The 22,572-nt window shown below is 29.9% G+C and overlaps 3 protein-coding genes and 1 long non-coding RNA gene across 4 annotated transcripts; all 4 read left to right on the plus strand.

Moving 5' to 3' along the window:
- Window positions 1-1,427: 1,427 nt before the first annotated feature.
- On the plus strand, window positions 1,428-1,953 carry LOC111681300. Its single transcript, XR_006940790.1, has 2 exons — window positions 1,428-1,681; window positions 1,747-1,953. It is a non-coding gene; the product is annotated as an uncharacterized LOC111681300 (long non-coding RNA).
- A 3,564-nt stretch (window positions 1,954-5,517) lies between these two features.
- On the plus strand, window positions 5,518-6,072 carry LOC111681310. Its single transcript, XM_023443057.2, has 2 exons — window positions 5,518-5,742; window positions 5,802-6,072. The coding sequence occupies exons 1-2, from the start codon at window positions 5,532-5,534 to the stop codon at window positions 5,915-5,917; spliced, it is 327 nt and encodes a 108-aa protein (XP_023298825.1). The 5' UTR covers window positions 5,518-5,531; the 3' UTR covers window positions 5,918-6,072.
- Window positions 6,073-7,360: 1,288 nt separating this feature from the next.
- LOC111681301 lies at window positions 7,361-8,048 on the plus strand. The gene is made up of 2 exons (XM_023443049.2): window positions 7,361-7,619; window positions 7,882-8,048. The coding sequence occupies exons 1-2, from the start codon at window positions 7,409-7,411 to the stop codon at window positions 7,968-7,970; spliced, it is 300 nt and encodes a 99-aa protein (XP_023298817.2). The 5' UTR covers window positions 7,361-7,408; the 3' UTR covers window positions 7,971-8,048.
- A 5,586-nt stretch (window positions 8,049-13,634) lies between these two features.
- LOC111681309 lies at window positions 13,635-14,754 on the plus strand. The gene is made up of 2 exons (XM_023443056.2): window positions 13,635-13,882; window positions 14,603-14,754. Exons 1-2 carry the CDS (start codon window positions 13,669-13,671, stop codon window positions 14,701-14,703), a joined length of 315 nt encoding a protein of 104 aa, XP_023298824.2. The 5' UTR covers window positions 13,635-13,668; the 3' UTR covers window positions 14,704-14,754.
- The last annotated feature ends 7,818 nt before the right edge of the window (window positions 14,755-22,572 follow it).

Raw genomic sequence — 22,572 nt, forward strand, 5'->3', positions numbered from 1 at the left:
TTGTATTTTTTTTTATTTAACAAAAGTTTATAAGTTATGATTTTGTTTTCATTTCTTTAAAGAATTAGAACAAAAACCGGGAACTTGTGGTGGTTATCCTCCTGAATGTGCTGATATTGTTTTAAATATTGAAAATTGATAAAGAATACTAATACTACTATTCACAAAATATGTCATATCGTTGTATTTAATTGTGTATTTTCAAATAAAAACAATTAACAAAAATTTTCTTATAACAAACAAGTTAGAGTGCTATATTTGGCTGAGCCGAATCTTAAGTACCCTCCACAAGCTACATTTGTATTAATACTCTTCTAATTGATCAAATATTTATAGAAATGAATTTTCTTGTGTCTTAAATAGAAAAATCCCAAGATTTAAATGTATTACAACTCCAAGATTTATTGAACATTACAAACACCATTTTCTTTATATTTTTATAACGTTTAGCGATATTTAGTAATTTACATGTATGCATGTGTGTGAAACATTTAAGGATTTTCAAAATACATATACATATTTAATTTTTAGGGGTTGGACCTAGTATTGAAGATATGACCAATTCGTAAAAGATTCTTTAAGCTAAAATTCTGCAATCTTAAAAATATAAAAGAAAAGAAAAGTTATGAAGTTTTTATGAAGTCTCCGGTAAATGAAGTTTTTATGAAGTCTCCGGTAATTTGCCGAATTTCATCAAATTATTTTAAACATTGCGACGTGTATTTTGCGCTCAAGCTTATCATGGCCATCCAGCCTAAAAGCCAAACATATAATCGGCCCAGAAAATGATTCCAAGTTGATGACAAATATGTTATGGTATAAATACATACACAGCATACATACTAGTGCCATTTGAGGCTTTTCGATAATCAGTCGGGAATATACTACGATTCTTATTCTATTGTTTTGAGATTTAAAAATCTGGTCTTTTTCTAAACTTTCTAAGCGTTTTAAACATTTTTTGACATTTTAAATGTCGTATTTAGTCTTTTATTTCTGAGGCTACTGGCAACACTGTTTAGAATGATGTACACCATTTCAGATCAATAGGAAAATTATATAAGTTTCAAATATTATGGATTCATAATTTAAAATTCAATAATTTTTATTGTAATACGTGTTCAGTCATGATTTTTTTAAAGTATTGCCACATTCTCAAAATATTCAGTTTGGAGTTATGTCTAGAAAATCAAATAAATAGCGATGAAATTGCTTTATATATAGCATTTCCTAAAACTATCTTCTTGAAGTCTTAACTAATTACTAATCTGGAAAATGCATTTTGTTACTGGTTGCGTAATTTTATTATTTACTCTCTACTTCTGTGCCATGGGCAGCAAGCGGCCCCCGGGGAAGGAAGTAGGGAAATTAACAACACGAAAACCGAAAATCCCTACTACGAAAAAAAAAGATAAAAATAGTAAACAGAATAATAATAATAATAATAATAATGAAAAAGAAAGTAAGAAAGTTACAAACAACATTTACTTTCCCGATACGATCAATATTGGTCCGCTGATGGTCGGAGGTAATAATGGCCAAACCAACTGCTTTAAATCTTGTCCTATCGCATTTGACCCAATTTGTGCAACCCTAACAAGTTATGCAGGCGAACGGGTAGAGTGTTCTTTTGTAAATTTTTGTTTTTTGGAAGAATTTATGTGTGTAAAAAAATTAAATTGTAATTGCAAATTTTTTATTAAAAAAAAAATAGTAAAATAAAATAATTTGATTTTTTCACCAAAGATTTGCCAAGAACCGCAGGTGCTTGTGAAGAAGAACTTCCGGAATGTGTGGATATGATCCAGAATGGACTACCAGCTAGAGGATAGAGTTTCAATAAAAAACAAAAGGTCTAATGAAAAATTATTCATAATATCAAAGTACCAAAGATGGATATCGTAGAGAAGGTTTATTATATATTTTGTGAAAGAAAAAATAGAATATAAAATTAAAATTATCGTCTTTAATAAATGGTCTGAATCACAAAGTGGGCGTTTAAAACTTTAGTTGACAGCAACAAAACCTTACAAGCATTAAGGAATTAATTTTTCATCATTTATTATATATAAAAGATGCTAGAAGGAGATAGATAGGTAGATAGATAGATAGATAGATAGATAGATAGATAGATAGATAGATAGATAGATAGATAGATAGATAGATAGATAGATAGATAGATAGATAGATAGATAGATAGATAGATAGATAGATAGATAGATATAGATAGATAGATAGATAGATAGATAGATAGATAGATAGATAGATAGATAGATAGATAGATAGATAGATAGATAGATAGATAGATAGATAGATAGATAGATAGATAGATAGATAGATAGATAGATAGATAGATAGATAGATAGATAGATAGATAGATAGATAGATAGATAGAGATAGATAGATAGATAGATAGATAGATAGATAGATAGATAGATAGATAGATAGATAGATAGATAGATAGATAGATAGATAGATAGATAGATAGATAGATAGATAGATAGATAGATAGATAGATAGATAGATAGATAGATAGATAGATAGATAGATAGATAGATAGATAGATAGATAGATAGATAGATAGATAGATAGATAGATAGATAGATAGAGATAGATAGATAGATAGATAGATAGATAGATAGATAGATAGATAGATAGATAGATAGATAGATAGATATAGATAGATAGATAGATAGATAGATAGATAGATAGATAGATAGATAGATAGATAGATAGAAGATAGATAGATAGATAGATAGATAGATAGATAGATAGATAGATAGATAGATAGATAGATATAGATAGATAGATAGATAGATAGATAGATAGATAGATAGATAGATAGATAGATAGATAGATAGATAGATAGATAGATAGATAGATAGATAGATAGATAGATAGATAGATAGATAGATAGATAGATAGATAGATAGATAGATAGATAGATAGATAGATAGATAGATAGATAGATAGATAGATAGATAGATAGATAGATAGATAGATAGATAGATAGATAGATAGATAGATAGATAGATAGATAGATAGATAGATAGATAGATAGATAGATAGATAGATAGATAGATATAGATAGATAGATAGATAGATAGATAGATAGATAGATAGATAGATAGATAGATAGATAGATAGATAGATAGATAGATAGATAGATAGATAGATAGATAGATAGATAGATAGATAGATAGATAGATAGATAGATAGATAGAGATAGATAGATAGATAGATAGATAGATAGATAGATAGATAGATAGATAGATAGATAGATAGATAGATAGATAGATAGATAGATAGATAGATAGATAGATAGATAGATAGATAGATAGATAGAAGATAGATAGATAGATAGATAGATAGATAGATAGATAGATAGATAGATAGATAGATAGATAGATAGATAGATAGATAGATAGATAGATAGATAGATAGATAGATAGATAGATAGATAGATAGATAGATAGATAGATAGATAGATAGATAGATAGATAGATAGATAGATAGATAGATAGATAGATAGATAGATAGATAGATAGATAGATAGATAGATAGATAGATAGATAGATAGATAGATAGATAGATAGATAGTAGATAGATAGATAGATAGATAGATAATAGATAGATAGATAGATAGATAGATAGATAGATAGATAGATAGATAGATAGATAGATAGATAGATAGATAGATAGATAGATAAAGATAGATAGATAGATAGATAGATAGATAGATAGATAGATAGATAGATAGATAGATAGATAGATAGATAGATAGATAGATAGATAGATAGATAGATAGATAGATAGATAGATATATAGATAGATAGATAGATAGATAGATAGATAGATAGATAGATAGATAGATAGATAGATAGATAGATAGATAGATAGATAGATAGATAGATAGATAGATAGATAGATAGATAGATAGATAGATAGATAGATAGATAGATAGATAGATAGATAGATAGATAGATAGATAGATAGATAGATAGATAGATAGATAGATAGATAGATAATAGATAGATAGAATAGATAGATAGATAGATAGATAGATAGATAGATAGATAGATAGATAGATAGATAGATAGATAGATAGATAGATAGATAGATAGATAGATAGATAGATAGATAGATAGATAGATAGATAGATAGATAGATAGATAGATAGATAGATAGATAGATAGATAGATAGATAGATAGATAGATAGATAGATAGATAGATAGATATATATTTAGTTAGTTAGTTAGTTAGTTAGTTAGTTAATTATTTAGTTAGTTAGTTAGTTAGTTAGTTAGTTAGTTAGTTAGTTAGTTAGTTAGTTAGTTAGTTAGTTAGTTAGTTAGTTAGTTAGTTAGTTAGTTAGTTAGTTAGTTAGATAGTTAGTTAGTTAGTTAGTTAGTTAGTTAGTATTTTATTCGGCTGTGCTAAATCTCTTGGAGCGATCCCTCCTAAATTTGTTGGAGAGATGATGGAGAGAGAGGGGGACGTTATATAGCGGAAGGGTCAGTTATTAGAGGTTTTGGCTCGCGAGGGACTTTATTGTATAAAATGTTATTGCTATATTCGTATATTTAAGCCAGTAATGAGCGTTAAAGTCATTTTCAGAATGGGTAAGGTCATTTATGGGCCGAGGTTTTGTTTCGTAAGAGACTTACATATACCGAATATCATCCCTATATTTGCGTTTTTAGGCTAGTAATGATATGGGGGGTAGGGTCATTTCTGGGCCGATCCTTAAAAAAATGGTTAAATGGTTTTGGTTTGTAAGAAACTTACTTATACCGAATTTCATCGCTATACTCGAATTTTGAGTGTTAAAGTAATTTTTTGAAGGGAACTTTATATGAAATGATCGTAAAAAAATTGGGTAGAAATATTTTGGCTCATATGAAACTTATTTATGTCGAATTTCATTGCTATATTCGTACTTTTCAAGCAGTTATGCCCGTTAAAACTGTTTTCAGGAGGTCCACTTGTATGGGGCTATCCGAAAAGTTGACCGATATGGCCCATTTTTAATACCAAACAAACCTTAGCAATAAGGAATATTTATGCAAAATTTCAACTGTCTAGCTCCTCTCGTGTGGTCCCTATCGTGCTTTCAACAGACAGACGGACGGACATGGCTAGATCGTCTTAGAATTCAATAAGGACCCGAAAAATATATACTTTTATGGGTCTATGACCAATATTTGGATGTGTTACAAACGGAATGACAAAATCAATATACCCCCATCTTTTTTGATAGTGGGTATAAAAATTGTCAATTGAATGTTGGAATGATGCACACATTTCACATCAATCGGAAAAAATATATAAAATTTAATTATAATGGATTCATCATTGAATATTTAATAAATTTTACTGAAATACGTGTTCAGTCATAAACTTGTTAAAGTATTGCCTGATTCACAAAATAATTCGTATGGAGTTGTGTCTAAAAAATCAAATAAATAACGATGAATGTGCTTTTCATTCAACATTTTCTTGAAGTCTCAGTAAATTCTAATCTTAAAAAATGCATTTTGTTACTGTTTGCATAATTTTATTATTGAGTGTCTTCTTCTGCTTTGTCACGGGTGATGACCTAACCAACTGCATGAAAGCTTGTCATATTGAATATGAACCAGTTTGTGCAACCATTACAAATAATGAAGGTAAATCGTTTGAGTGTTCTTTTATAAATGAATGTTTTTTGGAAGAATTTATGTGTGTAAAAGACATAAAAGGTAATTGCAATTTTTTATTTGAACAAAAAAACTTTATTGATTTAATTTTTCTATCAAAGATTTAGAAAAAAAGCCAGATGCTTGTTCAGAGGATCCTCCAGAATGTATTGATATTGTCAAGGATGCATTAGTAGGGACAGACGACAATGAATTCGTGCCAATTGTCACACCATAGAGTTGTTTCAATAAAAATTACTGATTAAAAATTATTTATTATTTCAAAGTTTAATTCTATAACTGTGACTGTAGAACATCGATGTCCAAAGATGGGTATCGTAGAAAAGGTTTATATATTTTTTGAAATATATGGAATAGAATATAAAATTCAAAGAATTGCCTATAACATGAAGAACTTTGTGACTATTACTTTAATTACATTGTTAAATAGTTCAGAATAAAGTGGGCGTCTAAATCTTTAATTGACAGTAACAAAATCTTAACTACATCACTTATTAGAAATAAAAGGGATAAAATTTTAATAGTGAGAGTGACATTTCCGACTAAAATGTATAATTATCTGAAAAAGTCTTGTCTTAAAAATTTTAACAGGAAAATTTTAATTTTTAAAATGAAAAGGGCGGGGAATCTATAGTGGGTGTTTTAATCGTATAAAATTTATTAATTTATTGTACTTATGACAACTGTTACCTTCTGTAGGTTAGTGGTTAGTGTTTTAGTCTTGTAGACCGAATGTGGTGGGTTCGATTCCCACCTCAGGCACTTGTTAAGAAGCGCCCGATAGAGGCCTAGGTGTATTTCTTCGGATTTCTTGATGTATATACATCCTTCTTTCAGAAGTAAAGGTTATGTCATTCTAGGCAAGTACTTACCACGAATGAATACAAGTAATTAGAAAAAGTAGTCACTGTAAATCACATAAATGAACGTGACAAGATGACTAATGAATTAGAAAGTATTTATATAACACATTATTAGTAAGACCTTATTAGTCTACTTCTGTGTAATCCAGACCATATGTAAGAGTCATTGAAAAGTATGTTGTTAGGTAAGTAATTACAACTGATAGTCATTACCCAGTATTGCTGGGTAACTAACCAACTAACTAACAAACTAACTAACTAACTAACTAACTAACTAACTAACTAACTAACTAACTAACTAACTAACTAACTAACCAACTAACCAACTAACCAACTAACCAACTAACTAACTAACCAACTAACTAACCAACTAACTAACTAATTAACTAACTAACAACGGCAATAAACTAACGAACAAGAAGCTCAGGTTCGTATTCTGTGTAAGCAAAACGAAGCAACTTTTAGGTACTTACATAAGTAGTTATTTGTAAGTGAGCGTCGTTAGTATTTGCCACCAATGCCATCATAATAATGAAAAAGTAGATTTTTAGTTTTTTTTAACACAATACTTTCCAATAAGTATTGTTCGAAATATTTCGAAATTACAATTTTGCATTTATAATTGATTATTCAGCGTGCACGGGAATAGTTTTCCTTAAATAATTAATATATTTTACTAAAATACGTGTTTCAGTATAATCCTATTCAAATTTTCCTTCATAAATAAATATTTAAAATATATTTGTTTAAAAAAATGTCATATAACTAACGATAAAAGTACATACGATTCAACAACTTCTGAAATTGTCTTTTCAAAGTGAAAACTACTTTCATTACCTTAAAAAATGCATTTAGCTATTAGCTGCATAATTGCATTATTACATTTCTTCTTTTGCGTCATGGGTGGTGAAGATAATTTCCATTGCATAAAACCTTGTCCCTTTGTTTTCAAGCCCATTTGTGCAACAATTGAAAATCCAGAAGGCAAGCTGTTAGATTGTACCTTTCCAAATGATTGTTTTATGAGAATTTTTACTTGTATGTATGGCAAAATAGGTAAGTGGAATTTTTATATATTCACTCCTTTGGCCAATAAAAATGAAATTTTTGTCTCCTTGAGTTTGCTATTAATATACAATTGATGATTTTTTTTCCATCAAAAAATTCACAGCAAGTGAAATTTTTCACGTTCAAAATGTTAGTAAACAAAAAAAGTGAAGACAAACATATTTTACGCCAAATTTTGATTGGCTATGAAGTGGTTGATTGATTTTTGTATACATTTTATTTTTATATTGTTATTTTTTTCTTTTCAAAGAACTGGAACATAAGCCGGAACATTGCAAAACTTATCCTCCTGAATGTGTTGATATTATCATGGGTACATTATCAATATCAAACAAGTAAATTAAAGTCGGGGGAGGCCCGACACCTGTTACAAAAAGTAAAATGTGATTTAGTTTTCATAGTAAAACATTAAAGTTGAATTGTTCCTTACCTCAGATCTACTTAAGCCATTTATTGTTGAATAAAACCGTGGACATTTAAGTAAAATTTTGAAACTGGCTTTTTATAGGGGCTAGGGTCAAATAAGGCCCTATAATTATAGAATTCATTAGGGGCATCGAGGTTAGTATATAACTTGATTTTGCAGCTTTTTGTCGTCATACAAGTTTATTAAACATAATTATGAAAAAGCCCTATTCGGCTGGTTCAGTTGTATGGGGGCTAGGTGAAATAATGGTCCAATGTTAATAATTTTTAATAGCCTATCATGTACCAAATTTTATTGCATTATCTTCAAAATTGTGACCTGTAGCTTGATTACAAGTTTTACATTAACGGACAGACAGACTGACAGACATAGATTAATCGACTCAGAAAATGATTCTTATCCGATTGGTATACTTTAACGTGGGTATAGGTCTGTGTACAAAGCAGCATATGCTAAATTCCTGAACCCGATCCGTATTTCTTACTAGTCGTGTATTGGGACGCCGGTATATGCTGGTTGTCTGTCATTCCATAGAATGATCTTTATGATCATGGGAATGGAACTGATGCGGAAATTGGAGATTAGTAATGATTTAACATGCCTTTTACGCTTTGGGGAAGTTTCTCGTTACTGTTGCCTTATTCGTGCTACGCAACTAATTGTCCGGGCAATTGTTGGTTTCAATTTACTTTGGAAAATTACTACATCCTTTGTCACATAGATCAGTTCACAAGAGATACAGATCATGATCCATTTCGTAGTACCAAATATGTCTCTAGGTGCTATTTGCCGAAACAACAGGACCATCTCAGTAGTGTGTTTGCGCGGGTTAGGGAATGCACTGGAATGGGTCATTTTATGATTGGGATTGCATTTTTAATAATGCAATCTTTCATGGCATCATAAAGGTGGTTATCATCCGGTATATCCGGAAGCTTGATTCACCTGATGTTTGGGTTACCCCCCTTCTCTACACCAGTGATTGTTTTTTCCTTGCTGAATGTCTTTCCGCAACGGGGCTACTATGCCAAGAGATTTTAAAGATCGAGTACTTCAGCAGAATGCTTGTACATGAACCGGCATATCTATTCAGGGGCAGATGGTAGACCGTTCTCAAGTCTACCCAGTGGATGAAAAAGACCACCGTCAAATAAGGCCATCAAGGCAGGTGTTTACTTAAAGCACTGACAAATCATTGACAGACTGACAGACGGACAGACAGACAATAGAATATGGCTTAATCGACTCCGCTACTTATAAGGATCCAGAATATATATACTTTACAGGAATTACGTTTTTACTGGGAAAATAGCTACACAATATGTAGTAATATAAGTAATTATTTTAACATGATGATATCATTACCACAATTGCTTACAAGTAATTAAAAAATTCAGTCAATGTAAATCGTGTGAAATATCTTCACGCAGACCTAATGAATTAGTAACTTTTTGTATAACACATTATTAATAAAATGTTATTAAAGTACTTATATATAATCAGAACGGTATATAGTAGTCATTGAAAAGTATATTAATAGGTAAGTGGCTACAGTTGTAATTAACAAGTTTTAGCTGGGAACATTTTTAAGATTTTCACCCATGTTTTAAAATGAACGTTATAATAAAAAATTCAAATATTATTTGAACTAAGTAGAACGAATTTCGAAAATCGGAAAAATACTCGTATTTGTTTAAAATTTATGATGAATAATAAATCGTTTAGGAATTACCCATATGCATTAAAGGCCTGTACAAGACAACTATAATGCTACAATTTGTTAAAAAAATATATTAAATTGTTTTATTAATGTTGTCTTGTGCAGGCCTTTAATATGCATATAGTAGTAAAACTAATTTTAATAATTTGTGTAACAATATGATCGTAAAAAATTAAATTAATTAGTAATGCTTGAAGTTTATTATACCCTACATCACTATCGGATATCCAGGGTACCAGTGTTTGTACTGATTTCATCAAAATATTTTTAAAGTTCAGGCCTGTATCTTGCTCATAATCTTTACATAGACAGCCAGACAGACGGAGGGGATTTTTTTCAACTCAAAAAATGAGTCTTAATCGATCGATAAACTTTAAGGTGTGTGAAAAACCAATATTTTTCTATGTTACCATCATCAACACAAACGTCTTATACCAACCCCACTAAGGTAGTGTAGGGTATAAAAATCTTATAAATAACTTTACATTCAACGTCTTGTTTATTGTGTCAACTATTACCTTATCTAAAAATAATGCATCTTACTATTATTTATATAATTTTCTTCTTAAGTCTATTCTTCTTTGTAATAGCTGACAATAACTCAACGAACTGCGCAAAAGCTTGTCCTTTTGTTTTTAAACCAATTTGTGCATCAATTGAAAATAAGGAAAAAAGCCAATTGAATTGTACTTTTCCAAATGATTGTTATTTGGATATTTACACCTGTATGGTTGGTAAAAAAGGTAAATTGACATTTTTTTTCTTTTTACTTGAACAGTTTTATTATTTATATTTGTTTTGTGTTTTCTAAAGAATTGCAACAAAATCCGGAAGTTTGTTTAGAAGATCTTCCTGAATGTGCTAATATTGTTATAAGTACATTTCGATTTTCGACTTGAAAAGTGCATGCGTTGTACCTTTTAAGGAGTTCAAATGAAGTTGTTGCTGAACATTGAAATAAAATTTATATTTATAAATATTTTTTAACGAAAATTTACAGTTATGTAGTTATATTATGGAACTTGTTATGACGTTATAAAATCCCTCAATTCCCTAAACAAATTTTATAAAATCATAAACATTTCATATTTTTAGAAAACATGAAAATAGTTGGACTAAAAACTAAAGTAGGGTGGGTTAAAACGTTAAGAACTTTCTCAAATGCCAATATTTCTTAAAGAGCCATAGCTTAAAAGATAGCAATTGACTTAGAATCACTTTCTGAGACGATTTAACTTTGTCCGTCTATACATCCGTCCGTCTGTCTGTGTGTCCATGTAAAGCTTGTTCACACGCTACAGGTCGTAATTTTTAAGATAATGAAATTTTGGCTTATACTCTTCTTTTGACTCAAGGACGAATTCTATTGAAATTTATCCATTTTTTCGTCTAGCCACCCACACAACCGTAGCCCACGAATGCCCTATTTTTGCTTATAATTCTAGTATGTCAACAAAAATCGACAATGAACGGGTCTCATTTGACCTATAAAAGCTTCACTTTAGAAAATGACTTGAAGATCAAAATTTACTTATAAACACTAATAACATTATTTAATTTTACTTACATAATTTTGATGTAGACGTATATTCCTCAACCAAAATTTGTAAAGATCCTATTTATCCTTACCAGAGGTGTACGGTATCATATAGTAGAACATGCCCGAGTATACATTCATATTGTTTTTTAATCATTTAAAAAAAATTAAGAGAGCTTGTAAAATGTCAAATTTGCGCTTTGATGATCCCATCGGTACTCTTCTATATAAAATTTTGACAGATCATATTACTTGAGAGCTCGTGTAAAGGCGGCTTATGCTATCGTTTCGGATCGTTTCATCAACATTTCCTTTTTCCGCATATGAAAGTTCGGATCGGACAAACCATTGAAATTGGAAAAATATTGGTGTCCTGAAACTAGGGCATATTTTTCTAAGGGAGGGTATACTAGGTTTATGCTGATGTTTGTAAGGCACAATAATATTGGTCCTATACCCATCTTAAAGTATACTAATCGGCTCAGAATCATTTTCTGAGACGATTTATCCATTTCCTATGAAATTTTGTACATAATCTTTTATTGTCCCAGGGACGAAGCCAATTTAGAATGATTAATGATTATCAGTCTATTATTTCACCTAGCCCTCATAGAATTATTATTAAATAGGGTTTGGAAACCGTGTAGTCAAACTACACGTCGTAATTTGGTACATGATCTTCTATTGTCCCAGAGAAGAAGCCTATTAAAAATAGTTTAGATCGGTCTATTATTTCCCCTAGCCCCCATACAACTGAACCCGCTGAATAAGGATTTTAAGTTCATAATTATGTTTAATATACTTGTATCTCGACAAAAAGCTAAAAAAAAACAAGTTTTATACATGCATTGATCACCCTCAGGAACTTAACTATAAATAAAGGGCCTCATTTTACCCTAGCCCCTATAAAGAGCCACCCTTTGACTTAAGTGTCCACAATTTTATCCAACAATTAATGTCTTAAGTATAACATAGGCAAGGTAAAATTCAACTTATGAAAACTAAATCACACTTTAGTTTTGTAGGGTGTAGGGTATTTTACTTACTTGTTTTACTTCTATGTTCCTACCCAGCAGTTCGACGGGACAGTCCCGAACTGACCATTTAACCTACCATTTTAACATGGGCTTGTCCTACGAGGAAGTCAATCGTCACTCTACACCCTACAAAGAGACAGTAAAGAGACGATTGCCTCAACTCTCGCTTACAAAGGGGACACTAAAGTGACGACTGTCTTTATTCTCGTTTACAAAGAGTTTATTTGTGACGAAATACTAAAAACATACGAATTGGTGTCAGCCAGCAATTTAAAAATTATACTATGGGACAATAATGTGACGATTGACCCGAAAGATATAAATTGACGGAGACGACTGTCTCCGCTCCCGCTTACAAAGAGGACACTAATGTGACGACTGTCTTCATTCTCGATTACAAAGGGTACATTCGTGACGAATGACCCAAAACATACGTATTACGATCATCCAGGTGGTTAAATATTAGTGCAAATTACTGTCTTTTTCATATGCATTGACTCTTTGTCGAACTGCTGGGTATTTGATTAACAAATTAACATTAAACTGTTTGATAATACTTTGCTGTAAATAACGACCATCCATTACCAAGTAATGTGTGAGATAATTACATTTACTACAATAACCATTACAAAAAGAACCTGCAAAGAAGCGAAAAAGATGTAGAATTCACTCCATGGATGTAGTGAAAAGGATCTAAAGAATTGATGATTTTAACACAGGTTAGTCCTTTTTATTTGATTCCAAATTCAGTACATCTGAAGTCATTCTCAGAAAGTTTTTTTTTTTTTTTGTTATTTTTTGGAAGTTTTTATTATACCTTTAATTTTAAACAAATTTGGATTCTTTTCGCTTCTTTTGGAAGTCAAAAAACATGACTTTAGAAGAAGGCAAACAAAATCACTACTTTAGAAGTAGTGCTAAATGCTATTCTTTTGGAAGTATTTCGTTTGCTGGCAATTTTTCGGGGAAGTTTTTATAATGATAAAAATGTACTTTATTACAACAAATTTTCCAGAATATTCAGATGATATCTTTTAATATATTTGTAGTGTTGATATTTTCAAATGATGAATTATTTATTCATAGTTAAATTTCCTGATATTTTACATTTAAAAAATAATAAATTCTAGCGAAATACATGTTCTGGCATTATTTTATACAAATTTGCCTTCACAATTAAAATATGTATTTAAAATAGATTTGTTGAAGAAAAATCATATATAAATAACTTTGAAATCACTTCACATTCAACGACTTCTGAAATTGTTTTTGTTTTTTTTTTTTTGAAAAGTGTAAACTTTTTTCGAATATTTAAAATGAATCTTGTCACTAGTTGCATAATTTTTTTATTATTCAATATATTATTCGGTGTCATGGCTGATGGTGACAAATCCAATTGCATGAAAGATTGTTTTGATGGTTTTAATCCAGTTTGTGCAACCATTGAAGATCTAGAAGGCAACCCTATTGATTGTAACTTTGGAAATGAATGTATTTTGGGAATTTTAACGTGTGTGTCTGGTAAAAAAGGTAAGTTTTTTTTTCAAAATTTTATCTGAAAAGAGTATATTAATTTTGTCATTCTGTTTGTGACATATCGCAATATTGATCATAGACCCACAAAAAATATATATTCAGTTTCTTTATTCTAAGACATTATAGCCGTCTGTCCGTCCGCCTGACTGTCTGTCTGTTGAAATTTTACATATATATTCCATATAGGTAAGATTTTTTTGGTATTGTATTTTTGCGAATATCGGTTCACATTTTCGTATAACCCTCCTACAATTGGCCTCCCGAAAAACAGCATTAACAGTCGAACTTGTTTTAAAAATTTAAGTTTTTGAACTAAAATCTCTCTACCAAATTTTATGAGGATTGATACATAATTGACCCTATCCCTCATATATGGTCCCCCTCCAAAAAGTGGCTTTAACGCCCTTTACTGACATTCGAGAATCGGTTCAAAATTGAAATTCGAGAATCGGTTGAAGTAAGTTTCTTACAAGCCAAAATAAAATCATCCTAGACCTGGTTCACACTAGGAAACTTTTTTTGGAAAACTTTTGATTTTTATGAAAGAGAAAGAAATATCAAACACCTCTTTTTCTCACACACAAAATCAAAAGTTTCTCAACAAAAGATTCCCAGTGTGAATGTGGTTATATAAAATTCGGCATAGTCGAACAAAACACTCTTACTTGGTTTTTATTTATTTCTTGATTTTTTTTGTGTTTTTTTTTTGCAAAGAAATTGCAATGAAGCCGGAACCTTGTGCAGTTCAGAATCCTAAATGTCTTCATAAACAGATGAGTTTCAAAGGATCGGAAGAGTTTATAAACAGTTTTTAATGAAATATTTTTTAGAAAATAAAACAAAGTGAAAACAAGTAAGAAATTAAAGGCCGATCATATAATACCTTATACCTGTTACACGAAAAAATGTGATTTAATTTTCATATAATAAAGTATTTAAGTTGAATTTTACCTTTCCACAGTTATACTTAAGCCATTTATTTTTGATTAAAATTGTGGACTCTTATTTGACCCTATTAGGCCCTATAATTATAAAGTTCATGAGGGCCATCAAGTCTAGGTTTTACAGTTTTTTGTCAGCGGGCTCTGTTCTACGGCTGCTAGGTGAAATAATGGAACGATCTTAACAATTTTCGTCTACGGCACCATAAAAGATCATGTGCCAAATTTCATTGAATTATCTCCAAAATTGCGATCTGTAGTTTGTTTAAAAGTTTTACATGGTTGGCATAGATTAATCGAATCAGAAAGCGATTCTGAGCGGATTGGTATAGTTTAAGGTGGGTATAGGACGAATATTATTGTGCGTTACAAACATCAGCACAAATCCAATATACCCCCCACTAAAGTGTTGTAGGGTGTAAATAATTTATAAAAAAACTGATATATATATATAGTTCTAAGACCTCTTTTCTTGTCGTATTACTTCTAAGCGTTTACACTTGCCAACAATGACATCATCGCGGATATGGATTCAAAGTTGATTTTTCAAAAAGCATTTCAAATAGTTATTAACAATATTTTGCATTAAAATATGTTAACGAAATACGTGTTTCAGCATAATCTTAAACAAATTTGACTTCATAATTAAAATATATAAAATAGATGTGTTAAACAAAAAATCATATATAACGAACATCGAAATTGCTTCACATTCTGAAACTTGTCTGTTTGAAGTGTAAACTATTTTCTAATCATAAAAATGCTTTCTCTTACTAGAGGCATAATTTTTTTATTATTTGCTCAATTATACGGTGTCATGGCTGATGACCCATCCAATTGCGTAAAATTTTGTCCTTTTGATTTCAAGCCAATTTGTGCCACCATTGTAAATCCAGAAGGCAGCACGTTAGATTGTACCTTTCCGAATGATTGTTTTTTGGACATTTTCACGTGTGCATATGGCAAAAAAGGTAAATGAAATTATTTTTTTTATATTTTTATCTAAAAAACATTTTTATTTTTGTTTTTTTTTTTTAAGAAATGGAACAAAAGCCGGAAATTTGTCCAGCTCCTCCTTCTGAATGCTATGATATTGTCTTGGGTATATTAACAATGTTAGCGTAAAGAAGAGTTTATATTAAAAAATGCAACAAATGTGAATAAATATTTTGATGCCAAAGAGAGAATATTTTATATATACCTATCAAAAATAAAACAAAGTACTTCCTGAAGATAACATTTTTCACCACTTCCAAAGTAGCACTAAGTAAATTTTTTTAGCTTCTGTGGAAATGATGTTTATTGACTTCCAAAGAAGCGAAAATAATCCATTTTTTTAATTTTTTAGCTTCTGTGGAAATGATGTTTATTGACGTCCAAAGAAGCGAAAAGAATCCATTTTTTTATATCCACCATCAAAAAAGATGGGGGGTATATTGACTTTGTCATTCCATTTGTAACACATCGAAATATTGGTCATAGCCCCATAAAAGTATATATTTTTCGGGTCCTTATTAAACGATCTAGACGATCTAGCCATGTCCGTCCGTCTGTCTGTTGAAAGCACGATAGGGACCACACGAGAGGAGCTAGACATTTGAAATTTTGCATAAATATTCCCTATTACTAAGGTTTATTTGGTATTGAAAATGTGCCATATCGGTCAACTTTTTCGGATAGCCCCATACAAGTGGACCCCCTGAAAACAGCTTTAACGGGCATAACTGCTTTAGAAGTAGGAGTATAGCAATGAAATTCGACATAAATAAGTTTCATATAAATAAGTTTCTACTAAATCTAAAATCTTTTAACCAATTTTTTAAGGATCGGCCCATAAGGTCCCCTTCAAAAAATGACTTCGGTATAAGCAGTTTCTTACGAACCAAAACCTTTAAACAAATTTTTGTTAGGATCGGTCCCCCACTTCTTTTCGCTTCTTTGGAAGTTATTGTTTTCTTTTTGTTGGGTAGGAACCATTTTTCCGTAGTACGAATCCATCACAGGGGTAAGAAAACACTTCAAACATATCATAGCAATAGTCATGACCGATCATATAATACCCTACACCAGTTAGGATGTTGGTGTAATACAAGAATATTTAACATATATAAGAGCTAAAGACCTATTCGGGGATACGGTTGATTCTGTGTGGATTGGTATACTTTGGGTGTATAATACCCTCTCCCATATAGTGGTGTAGGGTATTAAAACAAAGCAGAGCAAGAGCTTAACGTTACTTATGAGAACAGAGTTTACTTCAAACATATCATAGCAATGGTCATGGCCGACCATATGATACCCTACACCAGTCAGGATGTTGGTGTAATACAAGAATATTTAACATATATAAGAGCTAAAGACCTATTCGGGGATACGGTTGATTCTGTGTGGATTGGTATACTTTGGGTGTATAATACCCTCTCCCATATAGTGGTGTAGGGTATTAAATCAAACCAAGAGCTTAACGTTACTTATGAGACTGTGTTGTTTTAGGTTTGAAACAATAAATTAATCATGTAAAGTCCGAATTAAGAGAGAATCTATAAAATGGGACTATTTGGTACATTTTCTTTTTAAAAAAGTACTTTTTGGAACATGAAATTACTTATGTATAGCGTAAAAAGGGCAAAATTTTACTACTTTTTCGTTCTTCAAAAGGTACTTTTTGAAATTTTTATAATATTAAACCTAGAAATATACACTAAGGACCCTGAGTAAATGTAAACCTATAAAAGGGGACACTTTGGTACATTTTCATTTCTCAAAAGGTATTTTTTTGATTTTCTATAATATTGAAACTAGAAACATGCATTTAGGCCCGGAGTAAGTGAAACATTATAAAAAGGGTACATTTTCATTCTTTAAAAGGTACTATTTTAAATGGTTCCTATAGTGTGAAACTATAAATATGGATTTTTTGGAACTATTGCTATCTTCAAATGGTACTTTTAGATTTACCATAATACTAAATCTAAAACACTGTTTTTCGCTTTTAAATTAGTACTATTAGAATATTTTTTTATATTATTATTAAATTGCTATTTAAATAAAAATTAAATAAAAGGGGATAAAAATTTTTACTGAAATACGTGTCTAGGCAAGTTGCCTTCATAATTAAAATATATTTTAAATTAAGTTTTTATAAAAAAAACATATATAACTAATGTCGAAATTCAACGACATTTTCACATTGACTTTTTGAAGTAGAAAATAGTTTCGTAATCATTAAAATGCTTAATTTTACCATTATTTTATTATTGAGTCAATTTTTCTGTGTCATGGGCAATAATGACATATCCAATTGTCTTAAACTTTGTGAATTAGTGTACAAGCAAATTTGTGCAACCATTGAAGATACAGAAGGCAACCCGATAGATTGTACCTTTGCAAATGATTGTATTTTAGAAATGTTTACATGTATCAATGGCAAAAAGGGTAAGATGTATATATTTTTTTATTTCATTATTATTTCTGAAAAATCTTTTTATTATTATTTATTTTATTTTATTTTTTTGGTTAAGAAATTGGACAAAAGCCTGGATTTTGCCCAGCTCTTCCTCTTGAGTGTAATGATATTATCTTGGGCACATTATCAAAATTAGAGGTATGAAGTGTTTATATTAAATATGCAAAAACATATAGTTTACTATCATACCCTGGGTGCTAATAAAAAAACAAATAAAAAAGTACCAAAATGTTCTTTATATAGAATATTATTTATTAAGGACTGTGTAGTTTAGTTAACATCAAAGAAATACCAAAAAGATGCTTCTTGGAGATTATCTTTTGTTTAGGTCTCTATATTTCTATGTTCATTATAATGGAAAACTAAAAAAAAAGTACCTTTGAAGAACAAAAATGTGTTTAAAATGTCCCTTTTAAAAAATTTGTTGATGTTCCAAATTTAGAAAATTTAGGAAAGATTAAAAAAAGAAACTTTTGTTGTTTCTAAATTCAATTTTGTGTTTTGTCTTCATATACATAACATACAAAAGTACCATTTGAAGAACGAAAAAATAGCAAAGAATCATCCTATATGGATTCTCATCATGTCATGTTAAATTTTATGTTGCCATGTTCAATATTAAAGAAAATACAAAAAGTACTATCTGATAAGCAAAAAGTACCAAACATTTCTCTTTTATAGATAAGTTATTCAATTAGAGTTGTGCAGATTAAATGTAGTCGTTTCTACATAAATATTATTAAATTATAACTGAAATGATTCAAATCTGCAATCATTTATTCGGAAAAAAATGTTTTTTTCAAAAAGTACCAAACAATTTACCCGAATTTGATCCTTTAGAGGCTGTAGTACTTGAATTCCAAAATAATATAAATAATAGTTTATTTTTTGTGTGTCTATTTGACTATTTTTCAAATTTTTTAAAAATTGGCTCAATGAGTTTGAAAAAAAATTAAATTTCACGTTTTTCCCCTTTTTGGTACTTTTTTTTCCCCAAAGAAATATTATATATTTTGTTTAAATAAATGTTATAGAAATAGTCCATATGATAGGTGTAACTAATAAGAATACGTCAATAAATCCAAAAAGTTTTCATAATGTGCTAAAAAAACTACCAATATAGTTTTCTCCCTTTTACATCCAAAAAGGACAGAATTTAAAAAAAAGTACGAATCAACCTATCAACAATAAAACGAAGTACTTACAAAAAATAACATTTATCACTACTTCATAAGTAAAACATAATACATTTTTAACTTCTGCGAAAGTGATGTTTAGTGACTTCCAAAGAAGTCTCGATTATTGGATAAACATTTTTCTTTTAGTTTCTTAACCCTGACAATGACAAATCCAACTGCTTAAAAGCGTGTCCTCTTGACATCATCCAGCCAATATGTGTAACCATTGAAAATTCTAATGGTGAACCGATGGAGTGTACCTTTCCCGGTGATTGTTATTTTGAAGTTTTCATGTGTCTGAGTGGCACAGAAGGTAAATGGATTTCTATATATGATAAATATTATTACTTATTGGTTGGTGTTTTCTTTTTAAGAATTGTATTATAAGCCAGGTTTTTGTGACACCCATTCTATTGAATGTACAGATATTGTATCGAGTCTATATTCAGCATGGAATTTTTATATTGAATAAAAGTTATTTGATTTAAAATGTGTGTGTTTGTACATTAAAGTTATTTTTATATAATCGTGACTGTAGGTTCGCAGCAGTTCGACAATACGTCTATGCAGGCGAAATAGACAGCGAATACGTGTCAACACATAGTTGACTCTATTTCGTCTTTCTTTGTAAAAAAAAGGTGAAAACAAACGTCACTTTAGTAAACCCTTTGTAAGCGAGAGACACTTAAAAGTCTCTTCGTATTTATGGACTGACGATTGACTTCTTTGCGTCACTAGACATATCACTAAACATATCTCAAAACTTAAATTGAAATTAACTGAAACGAATCAGAAATTTTTATACCAACCATGAAAAAGAAGAGCTATATTGTTTTTGTCATTTCATTTGTAACACATCGCAATATTCGCCTAAGACCCATAAAGGTATGTATAGTCGGGGTACTTGTTAGATTCTAAGACGATTTAGTCATGTCCGTCCGCCTGTCTGTCTTTTCAAAACACGATAGAGTCCTAATGAGACCCAAAAATTTACACAAATATTTTATTGCATACAGTAATATTTCACCTAGTCCCCATATAAGGTCCTTTTCAGAAAACTACTATAACACAGATAACTGGCTTAAGAAAAATATGTATAGCAATGAAATGTTTTCGTAGAATTTTATTAGAATCGGTCAATAATTACCCACCTCATATAAGGTTCTCTTCAAAAAAGTAATCACAAAGCTCAAGCTCAACTTGTGTTATAGGAACAATCGGATCGGATCATAGTTTACATGCTCTCATATAAGAACTTCAAGTTAGTAAACAAATTCGACTTATATGTGTTTTATAGAACTTAAAATCTACCTGTCATATGTTATATGTATCGGTCTATAATTGGCCTACACCCCATGAAAGGACCCCTTCAGAGCAGGCATTAGAATTCTACTATTGTATTTTGCTATTTTATGTACTGGGAAATCTCCCCTGTAAACTTTTGGACCACATTTGACCCTATAAGGCCCCAGCAAAATTAAAACGAAGTACTTCCAAAAAAATTACATTTATAATCACTTCAAAAATAACACTAAGTGAATTTGTTGACCTTCTTTGGAAGTCATGTTTATTGACTTCCTAAAAAGCGAAAAAAATCAAATTTTGTTTAAAAGTTGAAGGCATATTTTTTATTGAAATTTTTTGAATTAAACCCATTTTATTTTGGTGTTGACAACAAGTCCAAAAATAAAATTTTTTAGCACACAAAAATTTAAAAACAAAAAATATATCTTCAACATTGAAAAAATAGAATTATTTTGATTCTTGATTCATTAAATATTACTTACTACAGATGGTAAAAAAAATTCTAATTGCTACTTTTGAAGTAGAGATAAATTTAACAAATTTTTCTGTTATATTAAAGAAAACTTTAGAAAATTTTGATCTAATCGAAAGAGACATAAAACAATAAATTGCAAACAAACTTACAAGTAAATTATTAGGGCCTTGTTTATAAACTTTTATCAAAGGTTTATAAATCAAAATTTCATATTAACAATTTTATTTAAAAAAATAACAAAATACATGTTTAGTCATAATATTTTCTTAAAATATTTCCTTAATAATAAAATAATAATTAAATATTTGTTTCCAAAAAAATATACAAATAACGAAGAAAGTGTCTTGTATACAACGATTTCTGCAATTGTCTATTTGAAGTGTTTACTAGTTCTTAATCATTAAAATGCATTTAGCTACTTTTTGCATAATTTTTTATTGAATCTATTCGTCTATGTTATGGGTGTTGACTGCCTAAAAGAATGTACACTTGATTACACGCCAATCTGTGCAAGAATTGAGAATTCTGCAGGCCTACCGATAGTTTGAAAATACCCTGTACGACCAACATTTTTAACTAACTCCAGCAGTTCCTAACTGAGAAAGCTAAAAATTCGTACTATCCAAAAGTATATGAAATTGTCCATATACTAAATAACAAAATGCATGTCTAATCATAATATTTTGCTTAAATATTCTCTCATCAATAAAATATATATTAAAAATTTCTTTCTAAAAAATCGTATAAATATCAAAGAAATTACTTTATATATGAACAAAATGGCTTTAGCTAATAGTTGTATAATTTTATTACTGGGTCTATATATTTGTGTCATGGGTGATGACCCACAAAAATGCCTGAAACCTTGTCCCCTTCAGTTCAATCCGCATTGTGCAACTATTTTAAATTCTCAAGGTAAACCGTTAGCTTGTACCTTTCCAAATCGTTGTTCTTTGGATATTTACATTTGTATAATTGGTAAATTACGTAAGTGGAAAAATGTTTACTTTAATAAATATTTTTATTAATTAATTTTTTTTAGCATTAGATGAAAAGCCGCAAATCTGTGAAGATTATCGTCTTGAATGTACTAAAATTGTAGCGAGCACCTTGTCGGGATAGAATTATTAAGTTCATGCTTATATTAAATATAAATAAAAATTTGTAGGAAATTTTATGTATATCGTTAGTTCAAAATCTAGTATAGTTCCATTCTAGTTCAAGTTCAGTTCTAGTTCAGTTCTAGTTCAGTTCTAGTTCAGTTCTAGTTCAGTTCTAGTTCAGTTCTAGTTCAGTTCTAGTTCAGTTCTAGTTCAGTT

Source organism: Lucilia cuprina, chromosome 4, assembly GCF_022045245.1.
Source record: "Lucilia cuprina isolate Lc7/37 chromosome 4, ASM2204524v1, whole genome shotgun sequence".
NCBI lineage: Eukaryota > Metazoa > Arthropoda > Insecta > Diptera > Calliphoridae > Lucilia > Lucilia cuprina.